Raw genomic sequence first — 18,063 nt, 5'->3', positions numbered from 1 at the left:
GTGACCTTTTATTTACACACACACACACACACACACACACACACACAACACTACCTTTTAAAAGGAATTCTCTCAAAACTTTAATCTAGTCAAAACTGTTAAAAACAAGTCAATAGTTACAAACAGTAGGAACTAATATATTGAACCAGTACAATCTTCATTACAATACATGGCAGGAAAATAATGTTCTTAAGGTTGAAGAAAGAACAATGAGAAGACTATGAACACCTCCCAAGTAACAGGATTCCACGACTGATGGACCACTGCTAAAAAGATTGTGGATATATTGTATTGCCTATTTTTTTTCATCTTTTTAATAGCTTAATGTATATATTTCTATATGCTTTAGCACATCCTGAACATTTGGGGTGGAATAGGCTTGAAATGTAAGTAAAAATTGAATAATGTTTGCATTATATATATTATTATTTCACCACTTTTATATACTGCTTGATTGTAAAGTGTTTCACAAAAAGAGTAAGACAATAAAACTGACAGAATATGCATGTGCATTCAACTGTCTAATGGTATTTGATCACCCAGGAGATTGCAGCTGCAGAGATAAGAAAAGAAGAGTCATTCCATTGTCAGGAGAGGTCACTTCCTGGTTCTCATGGAGAAGCCGTTTTCAACAGAGCCCATCAATGGAAGCGCGCAGTTGTATTGAGGAAGCATCAGGTGTTAAAATTTTGTATCCCTAACAATTTTGTGCCCAGGGCAACTGCCCCTGTGAGCCCACCCTGCCACGCTACACCACTGCTTCCAACTCTACAATTATTTGATTCTATGAAATCGTATATCATCTATGAGCTATGAATGGTGACTTACCGAAGGCTCAGTACTGTAATGCTATTTCTGTTGCAGGTCTGGGACTACAAATGCAGAGGAATTGTCAATCACTAGTATTCCCCACTAGTGGGGTCTGGTTGCCTTGAGGGGTCTCAAGTTCTACAGGACTGTTGTAGACATTTTACCATTGCCTACATGGAACCAATGTTCCATGGACATAGACAAAAATCAAATACACTGTTTTCAGAAATGTCTTTACACCAGTGAAATCTCTAATAATGTAGGCATCGTGCATTATGTACTGTCTGAAGTCAGGAATCTGTCAAAACAATTGCAGAGGAAGGATGTTTCATTGCCAGAAGCTGTCTCGCTGTTGTCAAGGCAGGATCATATTTCTGCTTCCAAAGCAGATGGTCTTGGAGCAGAGGTGACTAAGATGGCGCTGCCAAAGAAAATGTTTGCTGTACATAATGTTGAACTGAATTAACACAAAGCGGTTGCAGCCAATGCGTTATTCGGCAGGTTGGCAAACTGTAAATAAATGTGAACGATGTCAACAGGACTCCCAAAACTAACATTCACTCTGAAAAATATTATGAAATACAATAACTTGGCTGGGTATATTGTACCAAAGTCATTTCCTGTATTGTAAATCAGAAGTTAAGTAGTACCACAGACTTCATACATCTACAGCTATCATCTTATGCATATAGCTGTTTCTTATCAATGGCAGATACATTTTAATCATCATCCAAACAGTCTCCCAGGTGCCTTCTCCAGTGTTTTAAAATGTCATTCTTTAGTGGATGGTGGCATACAAAAATTCAGAACTGTAGCCAGATAAGCTAGGATGATTAAATTTTCTATACTTAACATTTTGTCTACAATTATATTTGCTGAGCAACATGAGAGTGGGGAGAGGGCTGTTGCACTCATGCCATGCTTGTGTGCATCCCATAGGCATCTGAGAACAGGATGCTGAACTAGATAGCCCTTTAATCTGATCCAATGCAGCTTGTTTTAAATTCCCAAGGCAGATAAGAAAAACACTGACTTTACTGCAGTCTTTGTAAAAATGTTTTTTTCATGGCCCATGCTCTTCTGCTATTTGCACTACACCTTGGCTTGGATCCTACAAACATTTCTGCTTACCATTTTCATTTATTTGAAGTGCATTGATGTGTTTCAGAGAACTGCTACAAGGAACTGAGCTATGCATACTCCACTGTAGAAGCATAACTAAAATATTGATGGGCCTCATAATTCTATATCTTGGGAAGAAAAATAGGATTATTGATCATGATCCAGGCATGCTTCCTTGCTAAAAACGTATTTTGTGCATGTAGTTCCATAAGAGCCTGCTGAATGAGGCCAATGGCCCATCTAGTCCAGCATCCTGTTCTCACAGTGGCCAACCAGAAGCTGCTGGGAAACCACAAGCAGAATTTAAGCACAAGACCTTTATCTAGCTATCTGAGCTAGATTTGCAAAATGAGCTCCGAAAAGCCGCTCTGCTCCCATTCCTTTCACAGCAACATGATCTGAAGAAATCAGGTGAGGTTTTTCACAGCAGGGTGGTTGCTCAATTAAAATCGGCAACACTTTTTCTGAGCATTAGTTCAATTTTCATAATAGATGTTTCAAAGTGAAAACCAATACCATAATTATACAAAAAAACACAAAAATGAAGCCATAAGATAGTTTGAGAAATGCTTATTGGTATTTCAGTAATAAGTATATTCTTGGAAACAATATAAAGTTCTAAGAAATGGCTTTTCACATTTCATGCAATGGCAAGTTTTCAACTTACTGTAGAGTAAAATCTAGATGTATTAAATCATTTGGGTTTTTTGAATGTGACATACTGTGCATACTTTATCATTATGTAAGTTTAACCACAACCTTTTCAAAGTTTGTTTTTGTAAATTAGTCCAATCCTATGCATGTTTTTATTGATGGGTCTTGAATCTGAACCTGTTTTCTTCTGAGTTTAAGACAAAGTAAAAGCATATTATTGCTTCCATCAGTGCAGTCCTATTCCTGTTTACCTAGCAGAAAGACCCATTGAGTTCAAGAAGGCTTAAGGTAAGAATGTATAGGATTGCCCCCTAACTCCCTTTTCCCTTGAAAAAGGTTGCAATCCTATACATATCTAGATATAAGCATCACTGAACCCAGTGGGCCTTCTGCTGCAAGGCTACAGCCTAAATTAATTGATTTCACTGGGACTTATTTCCAAGTTAAACCACAGAGGGTTGGGCTTTATAGTTCTGATCACCTGATGCTGACAAGCCTGTTCAGGTCTAATGCATATTGTGATAAATCACAGAAGGACTCCAAGGCAGAGGGGGAGAGAGATCTTGGCAGCAATAACATTTTAAAAGTAAAAAAGGACTTTAATGTTATTTGACTTTTTAAATGGTTGCTAAAGAACAACATGAAAAGAACATTATTTACATTTTGATCTTTGCAAAGGTCAAATGTTCTATTACAGAGTTACCAAATGAAAAGAGCTGAGGAAACAAATTTAAGAATGAAAGCAACTCTTTGTTTCACAGCAGCTAGACCATCTGCTGGGCTTCCTTAGATGGCTTTTGGTACAGAGGATGCAGTTTGGGTGGTTGCTGCTTGACAACTAAAGAGAAAAATGGATGAGTAAACACAACTGGCAAACAAGATATGAAAAACAGAAAAGATTATTTGCTGAACAAGGCTGCCAACTCTGAGAGTGAATATACAAAGGCATAATGAAAATAATAGATTAAATAAATAGCAATTGAAGCAGTAGTTCCCATCTAGTCGTATAGTAGGGAATTACAAGGGTAAAAAGACACAAGCCTCACATATAGCAAAAGGGACTCCAGACAAATTTGTATTAATGATAAGTTTCCATATCAGAACTTTTCTTTTGCGTTGGCAGTCAAAATATATTGTAAACCACATGATCCTCGGCTGAAGGGAAGTATGGGAATTTAATAAATAAACAAAACAAATAATTTAATAAATAAACAAAACAAATATAGCAATGAGCTAATAATATCCTTGATCACAACAGCCAAAAATGTAGCAAAACCTCTTTATACATAAGGCAAAAATGTAACAAAAATGCTTATACTTAGGGACATAGCTTGTGACAACTAGGATCTGTTACTATTCTGTGAAGATGAGCAAGAATAATACTTGTGCAGAAGAGAGGATTTCAGCAAGTGTAACTTGCATAACAAGGTACCTTTTCTACTCAGACTATTTAAAAGGGCAGGAATCCTGTCCTCTTTCAACAGGTCTCCTACCCTGAAGTGATGAGATAGTACCTTTCAAACGTGAGAGCACAGAAAAAAAGAATTATGTGCCCATTCTTCCTCATACCCCCAAACGAGTGACTATGTGCTACGGCAAAAAGGAAGGATATAACAGATGCATGTATCTTTCTTCACAAGAAGACCTTGAGAAGGGTGCGCAGACAGGAGGTAGGAATGAGGGATGTGCACACATCCCAGGGCCCATATTTTCTCTCATTAGATATGATTCAGACTGTTATTCGTAAGATAGTAGTAGTAGAAAAATCCTGCTGTCCAGGTGTAAAAATGTTGTTGGGTGAATTTTGGTGAATCAGGATGTAACAATCATCAATCCTTACAGATGATCAACACAGACCAATAGCATGATTTATTCACTACACTGGCATACTACTTAGAATGAGGCATGTGCAACTTCCTTCTGGGAAGTTAGTACTTCAGTGTAGCAACAGAAGGGGTAACTGAGATGCATACAGCAGAATTAAAGTATGATGTCCTGTATGTGACCTTGATGTAATTTCAGCGCCAGGCAAAGGCCTTGATATTTTCCCTGGGCTGCTTAAGCTTCTGTAAATTGCTTTGACTTGAACTTGTTGCCCCATCTCATTTGTTTTGGCCCCACCCATCAACAGAGTGCACTTGCCTTCCTGCAAGGTTGGCCTAATGCAGGTACCCCCAAACTCGGCCCTCCAGATGTTTTGGGACTACAATTCCCAACATCCCTGACCATTGGTGCTGTTAGCTAGGGGTGATGGGAGTTGTAGTCCCAAAACATCTGGAGGGCCACGTTTGGGGGTGCCTGGCCTAATGCCTTGCTCTGGACTCTCTGTGCTGCCAAGAGTGCCACCTGATTGCCTCTATAATTCCACAGCTTTTATGTTTACCAGTCTTTACCAACCTGGTGCCCTCCAGACATTTTGGATTACAATTCCCACCAACTCGCCCAGTTGTGTCAATCTAGGTTGCAGTCCCACACTAATTTACCTGGGACTAAATCTCATTAAGGGATGCAGGTGGCGCTGTGGGTTAAACCACAGAGCCTAGGACTTGCCGATCATAAGGTCGGCGGTTCAAATCCCCGTGAGTCCCTGCTCCTGCCAACCTAGCAGTTCAAAAGCACATCAAAGTGCAAGTAGATAAATAGGTACCGCTCCGGTGGGAAGGTAAACGGCGTTTCCGTGCGCTGCTCTGGTTTGCCAGAAGCGGCTGAGTCATGCTGGCCACATGACCCGGAAGCTGTACGCCGGCTCCCTCGGCCAATAAAGCAAGATGAGCGCCGCAACCCCAGAGTCGGTCACGACTGGATCTAACAGTCAGGGGTCCCTTTACCTTTACTAAATCTCATTAAATTCAAGGGGACTTACTTTTGAGGAGACTCATATAGTATTGCATTGTTAGTATTTTAAAAGGGGGAAAACAACAGTAGCTAAAGGATGGGGCAGGTCGCTATTATTATTATTACGTATACTTTCATTAAATGTGTATACCGCCCTTCACCCGAAGATCTCAGGTCGGCTCACAGCGCGAAGCGGCGAGTACCCAGTGCGCACGCGCCGACCTTCCGCCGTTCCAGAGGGAGGAGCCGTCCTGGCCTTTGGATCGGGGGTTTAGCGATCGGCTGCGATTCCTCGCCAGAGACGGAAGGAAGTCCCGAAGCCCGCACTCGACGCTCGCCGAGCTATCGATCTCCTTTTTTTCCAAAGCCACCCTCGCCGGTGCAGCCGCTCGTGGTGGTGTTCGGGAAGTAGCCGACATGGTGAGACGGGTGGGGATCGGGAGCCGGCGGGTGGGAGGGAGGGAGAGCCAGAAGGAGCCCGGGGAGAGATCGCGGGAGGCTGCGTCTCCCTCGTCCGAGTAGGTGGGTGAGTCAGCACATCGGAGTGGTGGTTGTGTCTGGGCCCAGGTTGTGCCTCTTCTCCTGCTGCCTTCAGGAGCCTGAAGCCTCCCAGCGCTGCCTCCGCATCTCTTTGGCTGATCCCTCCGCCTTCTCCCTAAATCAAACTTTCCTGCGATCCCAAATCTTCTTTTCGCGCCTCTAAGTCCCTTCCGCAAGAAAGGGGCAGCAGCAGCATCAATCCCTCCCGCACCGTTTGTTCAGATTTTTTTTTCCATAAAAGAAGAAGATAATCCACCTTTCTCTAAGATGCAGGGACTATTATGGCTTCCCCAACGCCTCAACCCGATAATAATCTCAAATTCTCTCATCCTTAACCGAAAGCGAAACTCCTTTCTCATCCCTTCGAAATCGCAGGCTTGTCAGGCAAGATAAAATGTCTGACAAGAAACTGGTTGCCGTCCAGTTTTTCTGTATAACCTCCAGAGGAAGCATATGTCCAGTTTGCACAAAGAGCGAATCATTCACCGTCGCTCAATGATGCAGCAGTTTATTCTGCTTCATGACTCCATTGTTCTCCTCTATATGACTTCGGGGTGGCGGGGGAGGACTTTTCTCAGGGTGAAAGTTGGAACAGGCATGTGGCTGTATCAAATATCTTCGAGCCCCGGTGGTGCCAGTTTCCAGTTTTACTTCTTCCGGGTATTCTATGAGCAAGAGACAGGTACTTCAGCATGATTTCTTGAATTAAATATAGGCCTTCATGTAGCCCTCACATGCACCTTCATATAAACAAATTTTAATTTGCAAATTTCTTGCTTAGAATGCATCTTAGAATTTTCTTGATCCCCACTAAAATAGCAGAAAAGTGTTCTGCTAAAATTTCATTCATGTAGGAGTTTCAAATTTGGTTTAAAAATGCCAAAGTTTCAATGTCTTGTAAACCCTGAATGCAGCCCTTCAAAGAGAAGTGAAACCATTTGATTCAACATGGCTAGTGTGGGGCAGTTAATGCTGTAGAAAGCTGTTATTCTGCAGTTGTCTAGTAGTGTGTTGATTCATGCTTTGATCAACCAAAAAAGGCATGATGTTGCTCTTACTGTAATCAAAAGCAAAACTTACCTTGATTTTAAGGAAGCAGGATTGTAGTGTTCAGACTTCGGACTTGTTTCTGTGCAGCATGTTCAGTATTGGGTTGCTAATCACAAATCATTTCTTTAAAGCTCCTCTCCTTAAAAATGTTCTTCTTACCCCTAATCCATGATAACATGATTAGGCCATGTGCCTATGCTACTTACTGCACTGTTTGCAATAACTTTGAGCAATTCTAATCTCTTTCTTTCCCATACCTTACCTTATTTCTCCCTTCCTCCCTATGCCTAGCTTTGCATTCTGAGCTTCTTAACAAACCTTAATAATTGTGAAGTGCCACATTTAAACAAACAAACTTTCTTCAGTCTTCTCTTGAAAGTAAAATTTGTCCCAGCCTGTATATTTTTGTGGCTACTGGCTGTACCTTCACTGCCATAGGTAATATGTCTTTGAACAGTTTCTGGGCATCACAAGTGGGCAGAGTGCTGTTGCACTCAGGTGTTGCTTGTGTGCTTCCCGTAGGCAAGTGGTAGACTCGTAATCTGGTGAACTGGGTTCGATTCCCCGCTCCTCCACATGCAGCTGCTGGGTGACCATGGGCTAGTCACACTTCTTTGAAGTCTCTCAGCCCCACTCACCTCACATAGTGTTTGTTGTGAGGGAGGAAGGGAAAGGAGAATGTTAGCCTCTTTGAGACTCCTTCGGGTAGTGATAAAGCGGGATATCAAATCCAAACTCTTCTTCTTCTTCTTCATCAGGTTGGCCACTGTGAGAACAGGATGCTAGAGTAGATGGGCCTTTGGCCTGAACCAACACGGCTGTTCTTATGTCTTACTTTAAAATGTTTTAAAGCATAATGTTGTACCTTTGTAGCTGATAATGCTACTCACGTTAATAGATTCTATTTTGTGCACTTTAGTTTCGCAACCAGTATGACAATGATGTCACCGTTTGGAGCCCTCAGGTATTATTATTATTATTATTATTATTATTATTAATTTTATTTATTATTTTTCTCAACTCATTGCAGTGATTTGTACCTAACTTTAATAGCCAAAGGAATATGCTAGTAAACAGTTTTCCATATGTGTTTGTTTGATTGATTGCCTAGACATTGCGGAAAGTGCAATCATTTTTTTTTAAGGGAAAGTTGTAGGAACTAGTGTGTACACAGTTATACCAATTCCTGTTTTGTGTGTATGCATGTGCTGTTTGTGAATGAACAACAGAGATCCTTGCCAAATGGATGGTAATTCTTCAGGTATTTTATATTTAACTTGGTGTGAAAAGTATTTAGGGTTGCTTGGTCAGAACGTAATTGTATCAATGTGCCAAACACTGTCCTGTGAAGCCATTAACTCCACTTGAACATAAAAAGGCATTTGTTATATTCCATTGGCTGGTAAACTATGGAATTATAAAAGGCATATATATATTTGGGGTGAAATATAACTGGCAGCCCAAAGTAAAAAGACTTCCTGGGAAGGTTGTGGTGCTGGGAGAGAATGCACATACAAGCCAAGCTGCAGCGCTTCACTATGTTAGTTCAGAAGTTCCTTGTACACACTTGGTGTGTATTTTTCTCTCTCTCTGTCTCTTTAACCTTCCCAGTTGCAATGGTGCCAGAAGGTTGCTTATTGCAGTATGCAATCTGATCAATGTACTTCTGGAGTCAGCACATTTTAAAAGAGGAACATTTTAATCTGTGTTTTTTTCTTTAGGGGCGAATTCACCAAATTGAATATGCAATGGAGGCTGTGAAGCAAGGCTCTGCAACTGTTGGACTAAAATCAAAGAACCATGCTGTTCTAGTTGCTTTAAAGGTAAACATTAGGGTAAAGCTTGGAGTTAATCCCTCACCCCCTTTAAAATGAGAAGAGGATGCATGCAATTCTTTCCTACTATAATAATATGTCAGTGGTAAGAGGGACTATTGTATAGGGCAAGTATCTCTGGAAGTGTGGGTTTGAATCCCACCGCTGCCAAGCATCCTTGTAGCTGGTAGAGCTCAGTTGGTAGAGCAAGAAACTTAATTTCATGGTCGTGGGTTTGAGCACCACATTGGGGAAAAGATTCCTGCATTGCAGAGGGTTGGGCTAGATAATTCTTGTGATCCTGTCCAACTCTACAATGCTATGATTCTATAATATATCTGAACCCATCTATTATACAGTTGTAAGCCTAATTACCATGAAGTAAATTACTGCATTCTAAACGCTCTGGAAATAATAGAACATAATGGTGCTTTTTCCTTTGCTAGATACACTACCCACCATTAATCATTGCTGAGCTGCTGCCAGATAGACAGTACAAGCAGCGATGGTTTTAGGCATGTCTGATATGTGCACGACTGTGCCAAACCTGGAAGTGATTAGAAAACGTCACAAAAGTGGGGCGGGGCAGAATGGTATGTTTGCAGACTTTTTCAGTCATGCTTCAGATATACATGATTTCACTAAAATGTGCTGTGCCTCACAATGTAACCCCAACATAAATGGGGAGTTGCCTATACTGAGCTATCTAGAAGAGTGGTTCCCAGTTGGCGAAGTACTGCAGACCCCGTTTTTCAAAAGCCAAGCCATGGACCCACTACTTTTGAAAATTTTGATATGTCTATGGTAATTTTTGTTATGTGAATGATGCAACAGACCCCCTGGGTGGGTTATGCAGACCTGGGGTCCGTGGACCACCAATTGGGAACTACTGGTCTGGACCAATCATCTGGCAGTGTACCGCATCTTCATGTGTTCATAAGAAGGGATGGATAAAAGACTCTCCATTCAGTTGTTACTATAACCATACTTGTCATTGTCAAAACGTTTGTGTGACTCACAACTATTTTTTCTGTGTTTAGAGGGCACAGTCTGAGCTGGCAGCTCATCAGAAAAAAATCTTATATGTTGACAACCATATCGGTATTTCAATTGCTGGGCTTACTGCTGATGCAAGACTTCTATGGTAATTTTGCAAATTGGTTTATTTCATATATAGGGCACAGAGATAAAATTACACATATTTTAGTGCATTTCAAATATTTATATGCCTCCTTTTAAGAGTACATGAAATTGCATGTAAACCCCAGTGGTAGCATTGACTGGAATTAAAGCAAATTTATAAACACATTGTCTGGGATTCAGCTAAAGGTAGCCAGTATTGTGAGGGTGCGGGGGAAGGGGCTGAGATGGGCGGAACAGTGACTTGCTAGGCAATGTTGTGCATGTCTACTCAGAAGTAAGTGCCATTGAGTTCAGTGGTGTTTGTTCCCAAGTAAGTGAATATAGGATTGCAGCCTGAATAAATACAATTTCTTATTATTCTATTATATTTATCCATTGCTTTTCACATGCAGAAGAATGTCCCAAAGTGATTTGCAGCATAACTAACATGAAAACCTTGTATAAAACACAGTGGCTAAACATACTCTGTCCAGTAACTTCTTGGCAGAGGTGAGATTTGAGCACTGCTTGCTGCTGTGACTCCCAAGCAATATAATTCTAGCTGAACAGCTTGTCTAAGCTGGTGCCCTCTAGATGGGGCTACTGCATGGCACTCCAGTAATCATAACAAGGATCAAAGCTACACCTAGAATGAAACCTGTGCATAACAAGCCATCTACTGGTGTATTTTTGTTTCTCTTTGAATCCTGCAGCAATTTCATGCGCCAGGAGTGTCTGGATTCTAGATTTGTATTTGACAGACCTCTTCCAGTGTCTCGACTAGTATCTCTGATTGGAAGCAGTATCCTTTTGTTGTGATTGTTATCATGAGACGCTCATAGTTGTCAAGACTATGCTCTGCTCTTGACAAATGTTCTTACTACTTCAATAAGTGTATTGACTTGTGTAAGAACTAAACTAGTGCAGGTCATTGGAGACCCTTTGCTTTAATATTAAAGGTGCTGGATCCACTGATCCCTGGAAAATTTCAGCCACAGATGGTAGTGGTAAAAACCAAATGATAAAGTTGAAGAGTTGTATTCAGCAGTGTTACTTAGCTGATGGTAAGGCTTCTATCACCAAAACTGGGAGGGAAGTAATTTTCTGCAGCTCCAGCCCACCCAACACCCCCCAAATTCTGCTCTAGAGGATTGGGAGGTCCTCCAGAGCAGATAGGGAGGGAGAATATATCTGAAAATTGATTATCTTCTGCTATCAGAGGTCTTAATATCCACTGAGTGAGTATAACTCGGAATGTTTGAATGGTTCTGCACGTTCATGTTACTTGAGCAGTAAGTGATAACTTTTGTGTATTTGCCACAATAAATCAACATATGTTGAATATTTCAACATATGTTGAATATTTGTGTTGAGTATTCACAGGCATTTGGTTTAGTGGGGGGTTTCTCTGCTCAGCTGTTTTGTGGGTTGTGTTTAATTGAAATGTGTGTTGCTGATGGTTTTAATAGCTTTCCTTTTAAATGCTATCTGCTTTTAGCATTACTAGTACTTCTATTCTCTCTGTTTGTAAGCCTTAAGCTCCCCTTGAGGGTGGAAAAGTAGGATAGAAATGTTTTTATAACTGAAATATACATGCTGTTTAAGACATATTCCTCAGCTTGTCCAAGAAACGCAGATACCAACACAACGGTATGGCAGAAGGCCATATGGTGTCGGACTTCTCATTGCAGGCTATGATGTAAGGCTGCTTTTCATACTTGTCTATCACATATTCCTTGGATGATACATTATTCTAAAGTATAATGAGAGTTTTTTATGCTAGAAGAAGCATGATACTATATTAGCAGCATGGCAGTAAACAGTGGGTTCTGTCCAAGGGCTGTCCTCCTGTGAGCACAAAACCTTTTGATCTAGTGGAGGTGTCCACTAATGGGAAGTGATTTTTGCTGATTGCCCCTCTTCCCCCCCGCCCCATTCTATACTGTCACAGGCCATAACCTCCAGAATACTTTTGGGGGGGATGGAGGAGGGGGAATAGGCAAAACCCACTTCTTCACCGCTTGTGGAATGCTCTCCCCCGGGAGGTTCACCTGGTGCCTTCATTATACACCTTTAGGCACCAGGTGAAAACGTTTCTCTTTAACCAGGTCTTTGGCCGGTTGACATTCAATGCCCTTTTAATTGTGTTGTGGAAGGGAGGCTTATTGGTTTGCTTTTGTTCTTGTTTTTATTCTGCTTTTTATACAGTTGTACCTTGGATCCCAAACACCTCGGTGCTTGGACGTTTTGGTTCCTGAACACCGCAAACCTGGAAGTGAGTGCTTCGGTTTGTGAACGTTCTTTGGAACCCGAACGTCCGACGGGGCTTCTGAAAGCTTTCGTTTTTGAACATTTTGGAAGTCAAACAGACTTTCGGAACAGATTCCGTTCGACTTCCAAGGTATGACTGTATTGTAATTTTATGTTGTGAACCACCCTGTGATCTACAGGTATAGGGTGGTATACAAATTTATTTAAGAATAAGAAGACTCCACTGCTGCAGTAACAATACAAGGAGAATCAGTTGTATTTCATCCTATATGCAAGGCATGAAACATATGGTATAGTATTAGCACCATATTATTTTAGGCCTTTGGTCAGGAAACCTGAAAATTGAAAATTGTATATGTACCCATATATGTTAATTACAGATTTTATATGTTGCATTCTTCTGAAATAAAATAGAATGGAAATATCTTTATGCTATTTCATGGTAAATAAATAATGTCCCTTTGTTTTACTAGGATATGGGTCCCCATATCTTCCAGACCTGTCCTTCTGCAAATTATTTTGACTGCAAAGCAATGTCCATTGGAGCTAGGTCCCAGTCAGCTCGAACTTACTTGGAGCGACACATGACCGAATTTGCTGACTGTAAGTGTTTGGTCTGCTCTATCTGATTTGTAGTACAGTGGTACCTTGGGTTACATACGCTTCAGGTTACAGACTCCGCTAACCCAGAAATAGTACCTCGGGTTAAGAACTTTGCTTCAGAATGAGAACAGAAATCGTGCTCCGGCGGTGCGGCAGCAGTAGGAGGCCCCATTAGCTAAAGTGGTGCTTCAGGTTAAGAACAGTTTCAGGTTAAGAACAGACCTCCAGAACGAATTAAGTACTTAACCCGAGGTACCACTGTACAGTCAAACCTAGGCTCCCAAACGCCTCCGTTACTGTACATTTTGGATCCTGAACACCAAAAACCCGGAAGTGTTTGTTTTTGAACGTTTTTCAGAAGCTGAAGGTCCGATGCGGCTTCTGCTTGAGTGCAGGAAGCTCCTGCAGCCAATCGGAAGCTGCGCCTCAGTTGTTGAACATTTCGGAAGCCGAACGGGCTTCTGGAATGGATTAAGTTCGACAGCCGGGGTTTGACTGTGTGATGTTTTGCACATATTGCTCTACCCCTTTCTCTCACGTACATGTTGTGTTCCTGGTTTATTGGTGAGCAGACTTTGACTGGTAATCACAGAGATGGGGAGGGAGAGAGTGCTTTGAAACTTCCCCTTCCCTGCAGGAGAAATACAGTGGTACCTCTGGTTGTGAACGGGATCCGTTCCGGAGGTCCGGACACATCCTGAGAAATTCGCAACTGGAGGACTGCTTCTGCGCATGTGCGCAGCACGGTTTAGCGCTTCTGTGCATGCACGCAGCACATAGAGCGCTTCTGCGCATGCGCACGTGACAAAACCCGGAAAAATACTTCCAGGTTTGCCACATTTGCATCCCGAAGATTACGTATTCAGAGGGATACGTAAGCAGAGGTACAACTGTACTGTGCTTCTGAACTGGTCATAACTGAAAACATATTTTACAGGTAATCTGAATGAGCTAGTTAAGCATGGACTGCGTGCCTTGAGAGAGACTCTTCCTGCAGAACAGGATCTGACTACTAAGGCAAGTGCTGGAACCTTTTTTTATTTGTGGTCTGTTCTGTGATTTTGGAGCGTGAGTAACACTAGCAAAGCACAATACAGAAGGGGGACGAATCCTATCATTTGTGTAAGTGGAAGCCAAAATTCACAACTGAAGAGTTGTAGTGAAGATTAATCAGGTAAAAAGATACAAAAGAACCCTTGTACCAGTGAACCAAGAACTCCTGAACTGTATCATTAGCTTAAGCAACTTGGCTACATTTGAACAGCACTTGCATGCATCACTTTTATACATGTTTGTGCAAACACTGGAAATGTGCTTACTGACTTATAAATAGCAGGTGATAGCCAAGTAAGTCATTTGCCAGTGATTCAAGTGGGTCTGCTCTGAATATGTCTAATATTGGATATTGACCAGCACTAGCAAGGAGAAACTTGTATGCATAATAACACTAGTTCTGATTATCTGGATAGCTTGAATAACAGCAGGCCTATGTGAAATTCTGGGGTTTGGGGCCAAAGTAATAAAGGCAATGTTTGAGCTGCTGCAAGAATTCTTGGATGAGCAGGTTTTTCTGGACCTATTCCAGTCAAATACATACGTATGTGATCAAAGGCTTAGGTATACTGGGGAATGTCCTGTATGTACCTGCCACTTTTGTATCTACTCCATGGTGGTGTTCCATATCCTGTCATTTTACTGATTTGTGAGGCCACAAGGGTGCAGGACTGCTCCTTCATAGCAATTCATACATTGTGAGATGCTTTGCCAGCTAAGGTGCACTTGCTTCACCTATGCTGGCTTCTCATCATGATTAAAATCAGGCATCCCTAAACTCAGCCTTCCAGCTGTTTTGGGACTACAACTCCCATCATCCCTGGCTAACAGGACCAGTGGTCAGGGATTATGGGAATTGTAGTCCCAAAACAGCTGGAGGGCCGAGTATGGGGATGCCTGATTAAAATGAACAGGAGATGTTGCTTGGTGTCTATCATGGAGGTGACTAATCTTTTGCTTTAATGGGCAGGATTTATCTAACCAGCCTCATCAGCAGAAGCCCTACACAAAGACTTCTGCACAGGCACAATGTTGGGAAAGAATGGTCTAAATCCTCCTGACTTCCCTTTGAATCGATGTACGTAACCTGTGCTGCAGAAAGACAGTGGCACCTTTCTTAGTTTTCCAATTATCATTTAACAGAATGTTTCCATTGGGATTGTTGGTAAAGACATGGAGTTCACTATTTATGATGATGATGATGTAGCACCATTCCTAGAAGGACTTGAAGAAAGACCCCAGAGAAAGGTACGCAAATTTAATACAACACATTGAATTTACATATACAGTAACATTTTGTAAAATACCTGATTTTAGTGTTCTATAAGCTATGGTTTTGCTACTACTATTTTCTTTTATCTCAAAAGGTTTTTGGGGCTATCCACCTCACCCCACCTCAATTGTAATGAACCTGTCCACATTCTGCAATCTTCCGCTGAGGCATTTCTCTAGTTTCCCTGTCTGAAGGAGTAGTGATTGGAGAGAGGACCTTTCGGGGTTGTGAAACCCCTTCTGTGGAAAGCTGCCCCCAGTGTAGTTCTCTTGAGATCTGCTTTTTGTCCTTTCGGCACTAGAAAAAGGCATTATTTTAAATTAACAACCCTGTTCCAATATTTAACCTCTGGAGAAATGAGACTCCTATACTTTGCTAACGTTTAACTGTCTTAATTGTCCTAATTATATTACAAATTGTTAATAGGTAATTATTTTATTGGTCCTGCAGGAGACATCTACTAATGAAAGGCAACAACTTTTGCTGATTTCTCCTCCCAATCTACCACCCCAGCAGCCCTCAAAATCTGTTCTGAACAGATTCTAACTCTCTAGAATATATTTTCTGACAGCTGCAAGAGGGGGAATCAACAAAAATAGTCCCTTCAGATGCCATGGCACTAAAGATAAGCTGGATATCACAAAGTATTTTTAAGGAAGTTGTCCTGTAAATGGAGACAATGAGAGGACACTTAATAGGCTCCAGTATGAAATTATTTGGTACAACCATCATTGGGTTTTTCAGTCACAGAATCATGTTTATCTAAAAAGTTTTTTATGTTGGACACTCTTATCTATATTGGAACTTCAGAACCATTTTTTAAATAAGAGGAACAAATTACAGTTAAAGCCGGCATGTATAGTATGACTGCTGTCAGGCTTGGGAACTAAATGGGAATTATATTAAAGTTGCAAAGATTTGATTAAAAAAGATATATCATGGCCTAATTTGATTTTGATTCTATGCAATTATTTAGTGCAGAATTGTGGAATATTGAAAATCAGAATTGACTTGTCCTCTAAAATTAAATATTGGTGGGGTTTTATATTTGTAAGATTTTGTTCTATAATTTGCTACCAGTGACAATTAAAACTGACATAATTTTAACTATATTTAATATTTTTATTTTACCTTTTCAAGACTGCTCAACCTGCTGAAGAAACTGCAGAAAAGGCTGAAGAACCAATGGAGCACTAATCATTGTGCATGCACTTCAGACACAGGAATGCCAGAGCATGCATTTGTATTCTGTTAACATAACTCTGAGATAAATGCATATTGTAGTGATACATTCTAGTGAGTTGGTCTACAAAAATGTATTGCCAAAAATCCTAAACTGGCAGCAAAGAATTAATAACTGACCACTGCTCTTGAGATGTCATTTTCTAGAAACTATGGAATATTGTTTTATATGAAAAAGCTTGTTTTCCTGTCATAAAGGCGTTGATTAAATAAACCTGTTTCTTGAAACAACTTGCTCTGGTTTTTATTTTTTAATTCTGTAAATCAGGAAAAGCAAAATCATCATCACTGCTTCTTGAGGGAGAAAGTTCCATAGTTAAAACTATGCACTGTGTGAAGAAGTACTTTCTTTTCTCTGTCCTGAATTGTCTAACATTCAGTTTCATTGGATGGCCCTGAGTTCTAGTGTTATGAGGCGGGGAAGGACTTTTTTCTATCCTCTATCTACATGCCTGAGACCTGCGGGTATAGGTAAAGGGACCCCTGACCATTAGGTCCAGTCGTGGCTGACTCTGGAGTTGCAGCGCTCATCTTGCTTTATCGGCCGAGGGAGCCGGCGTACAGCTTCCGGGTCATGTGGCCAGCATGACTAAGCCGCTTCTGGCAAACCAGAGCAGCGCACGGAAACGCCATTTACCTTCTCTCCGGAGCGGTACCTATTTATCTACTTGCACTTTGATGTGCTTTCGAACTGCTAGGTTGGCAGGAGCAGGGACCAAGCAACGGTATATAACAGTATATAAAATCAATAAATAATAATAATAATGCTATGCATAATCACCTCAATACTGCAACCTTTCCTCAGAGGAGTTGCAACACCCCCTTGATCGTTTTCGTTGCCCTTTTCTGACCATTGAGATGTGATCAGAACCAGGGGTTGGCAACCTAAGGCCCATGCGCCACAAGCGGCCCATGAAGGTCGTTTAACCAGCCCATGGACCTCTGCCACCTGCTTGGGGACCGTGCAGCCCGTTTGGTTGGCTCCTGTACACTGCGCTAAACTGGCACGGAGCAGAGTGGGGACCGCCTTCCGCGATGCTTGCCGGCTTCCCATTGGCTGCAGGAAGCTCCTGCAACCAATGGGAAGCTGTGCATGCCTCTGCGCCAGAAGGAGCGCTGGAAATAGTGTTTGCACGTGCGTGCGCGCACTCTGGCCCACTGCGGCATCCTCGGGACTGTGAAGCGGCCCAAGCCATAAAAACTTTGCCGACCCCTTATACACAGTATATATACCAAATGCAGTCACACCATAGATTTGAATAATTGCATTATGATATTGGCAGTTTATTGTCAAATCCTTTCCTAATGATCCCTAGCTTGGAATTTGCCTTCTTCACAGCTGCCACACGCTGGGCCATTCATGGAACTATTCTCTTTGACTCCAAGGTCTTGCTGCTTATCAGTCACCACCAGTTCAGACTCCATGAGCATATATAAGAAATTAAGATTGTGTTTGACGCACATCACTTTAAATTTGTTTACACTGAATTTCACTTGTCCATTTACCGCCCAGTCACTCAGTTCAGAGAGGTCTTTTTGGAGCTTTTCACAATCTCTTTAACATCTCTGAACAGTATCATTGGGAAACACCACACTACTCGCCCTTAACTCTATATAATTTATGAACCATTCTATGATTCTACAAAAATAAAAAGCACAGGTTTTGAATAGGAT

The 18,063-nt window shown here is 41.4% G+C and overlaps 1 protein-coding gene and 1 long non-coding RNA gene across 3 annotated transcripts in view; one reads left to right on the top strand and one right to left on the bottom strand.

Annotated features, from left to right (window-relative positions):
- Positions 1-16,620, top strand: part of PSMA1 (proteasome 20S subunit alpha 1) — a 395,447-nt gene extending 378,827 nt beyond the window's left edge. The window contains exons 1-10 of one of the 2 annotated variants that reach the window (XM_079966881.1): positions 5,548-5,841; positions 7,931-7,975; positions 8,733-8,834; positions 9,866-9,969; positions 10,661-10,749; positions 11,576-11,646; positions 12,692-12,821; positions 13,759-13,838; positions 15,018-15,122; positions 16,288-16,620. In XM_079966881.1, coding sequence (XP_079823007.1) covers positions 5,563-5,841; positions 7,931-7,975; positions 8,733-8,834; positions 9,866-9,969; positions 10,661-10,749; positions 11,576-11,646; positions 12,692-12,821; positions 13,759-13,838; positions 15,018-15,122; positions 16,288-16,344 — 1,062 coding nt within the window. In that variant the 5' untranslated portion in view covers positions 5,548-5,562 and the 3' untranslated portion in view covers positions 16,345-16,620. Of the gene's footprint in view, positions 1-5,547; positions 5,842-7,929; positions 7,976-8,732; positions 8,835-9,865; positions 9,970-10,660; positions 10,750-11,575; positions 11,647-12,691; positions 12,822-13,758; positions 13,839-15,017; positions 15,123-16,287 lie in introns of those variants that run through there. The other variant, XM_079966882.1, reaches the window with a different exon arrangement.
- On the bottom strand, positions 35-5,437 carry LOC307211031. The gene is made up of 2 exons (XR_013836248.1): positions 4,804-5,437; positions 35-4,765 (listed from the first exon to the last, which is right to left on the bottom strand). It is a non-coding gene; the product is annotated as an uncharacterized lncRNA (long non-coding RNA).
- Positions 16,621-18,063: the final 1,443 nt, after the last annotated feature.

Source organism: Podarcis cretensis (assembly GCF_951804945.1).
Source record: "Podarcis cretensis genome assembly, chromosome: 1".
In the NCBI taxonomy this organism is placed as follows: domain Eukaryota; kingdom Metazoa; phylum Chordata; class Lepidosauria; order Squamata; family Lacertidae; genus Podarcis; species Podarcis cretensis.
The sequence above is the reverse complement of the archived record's forward strand: the minus strand, read 5'-3'. Positions and strand labels throughout refer to the sequence as shown.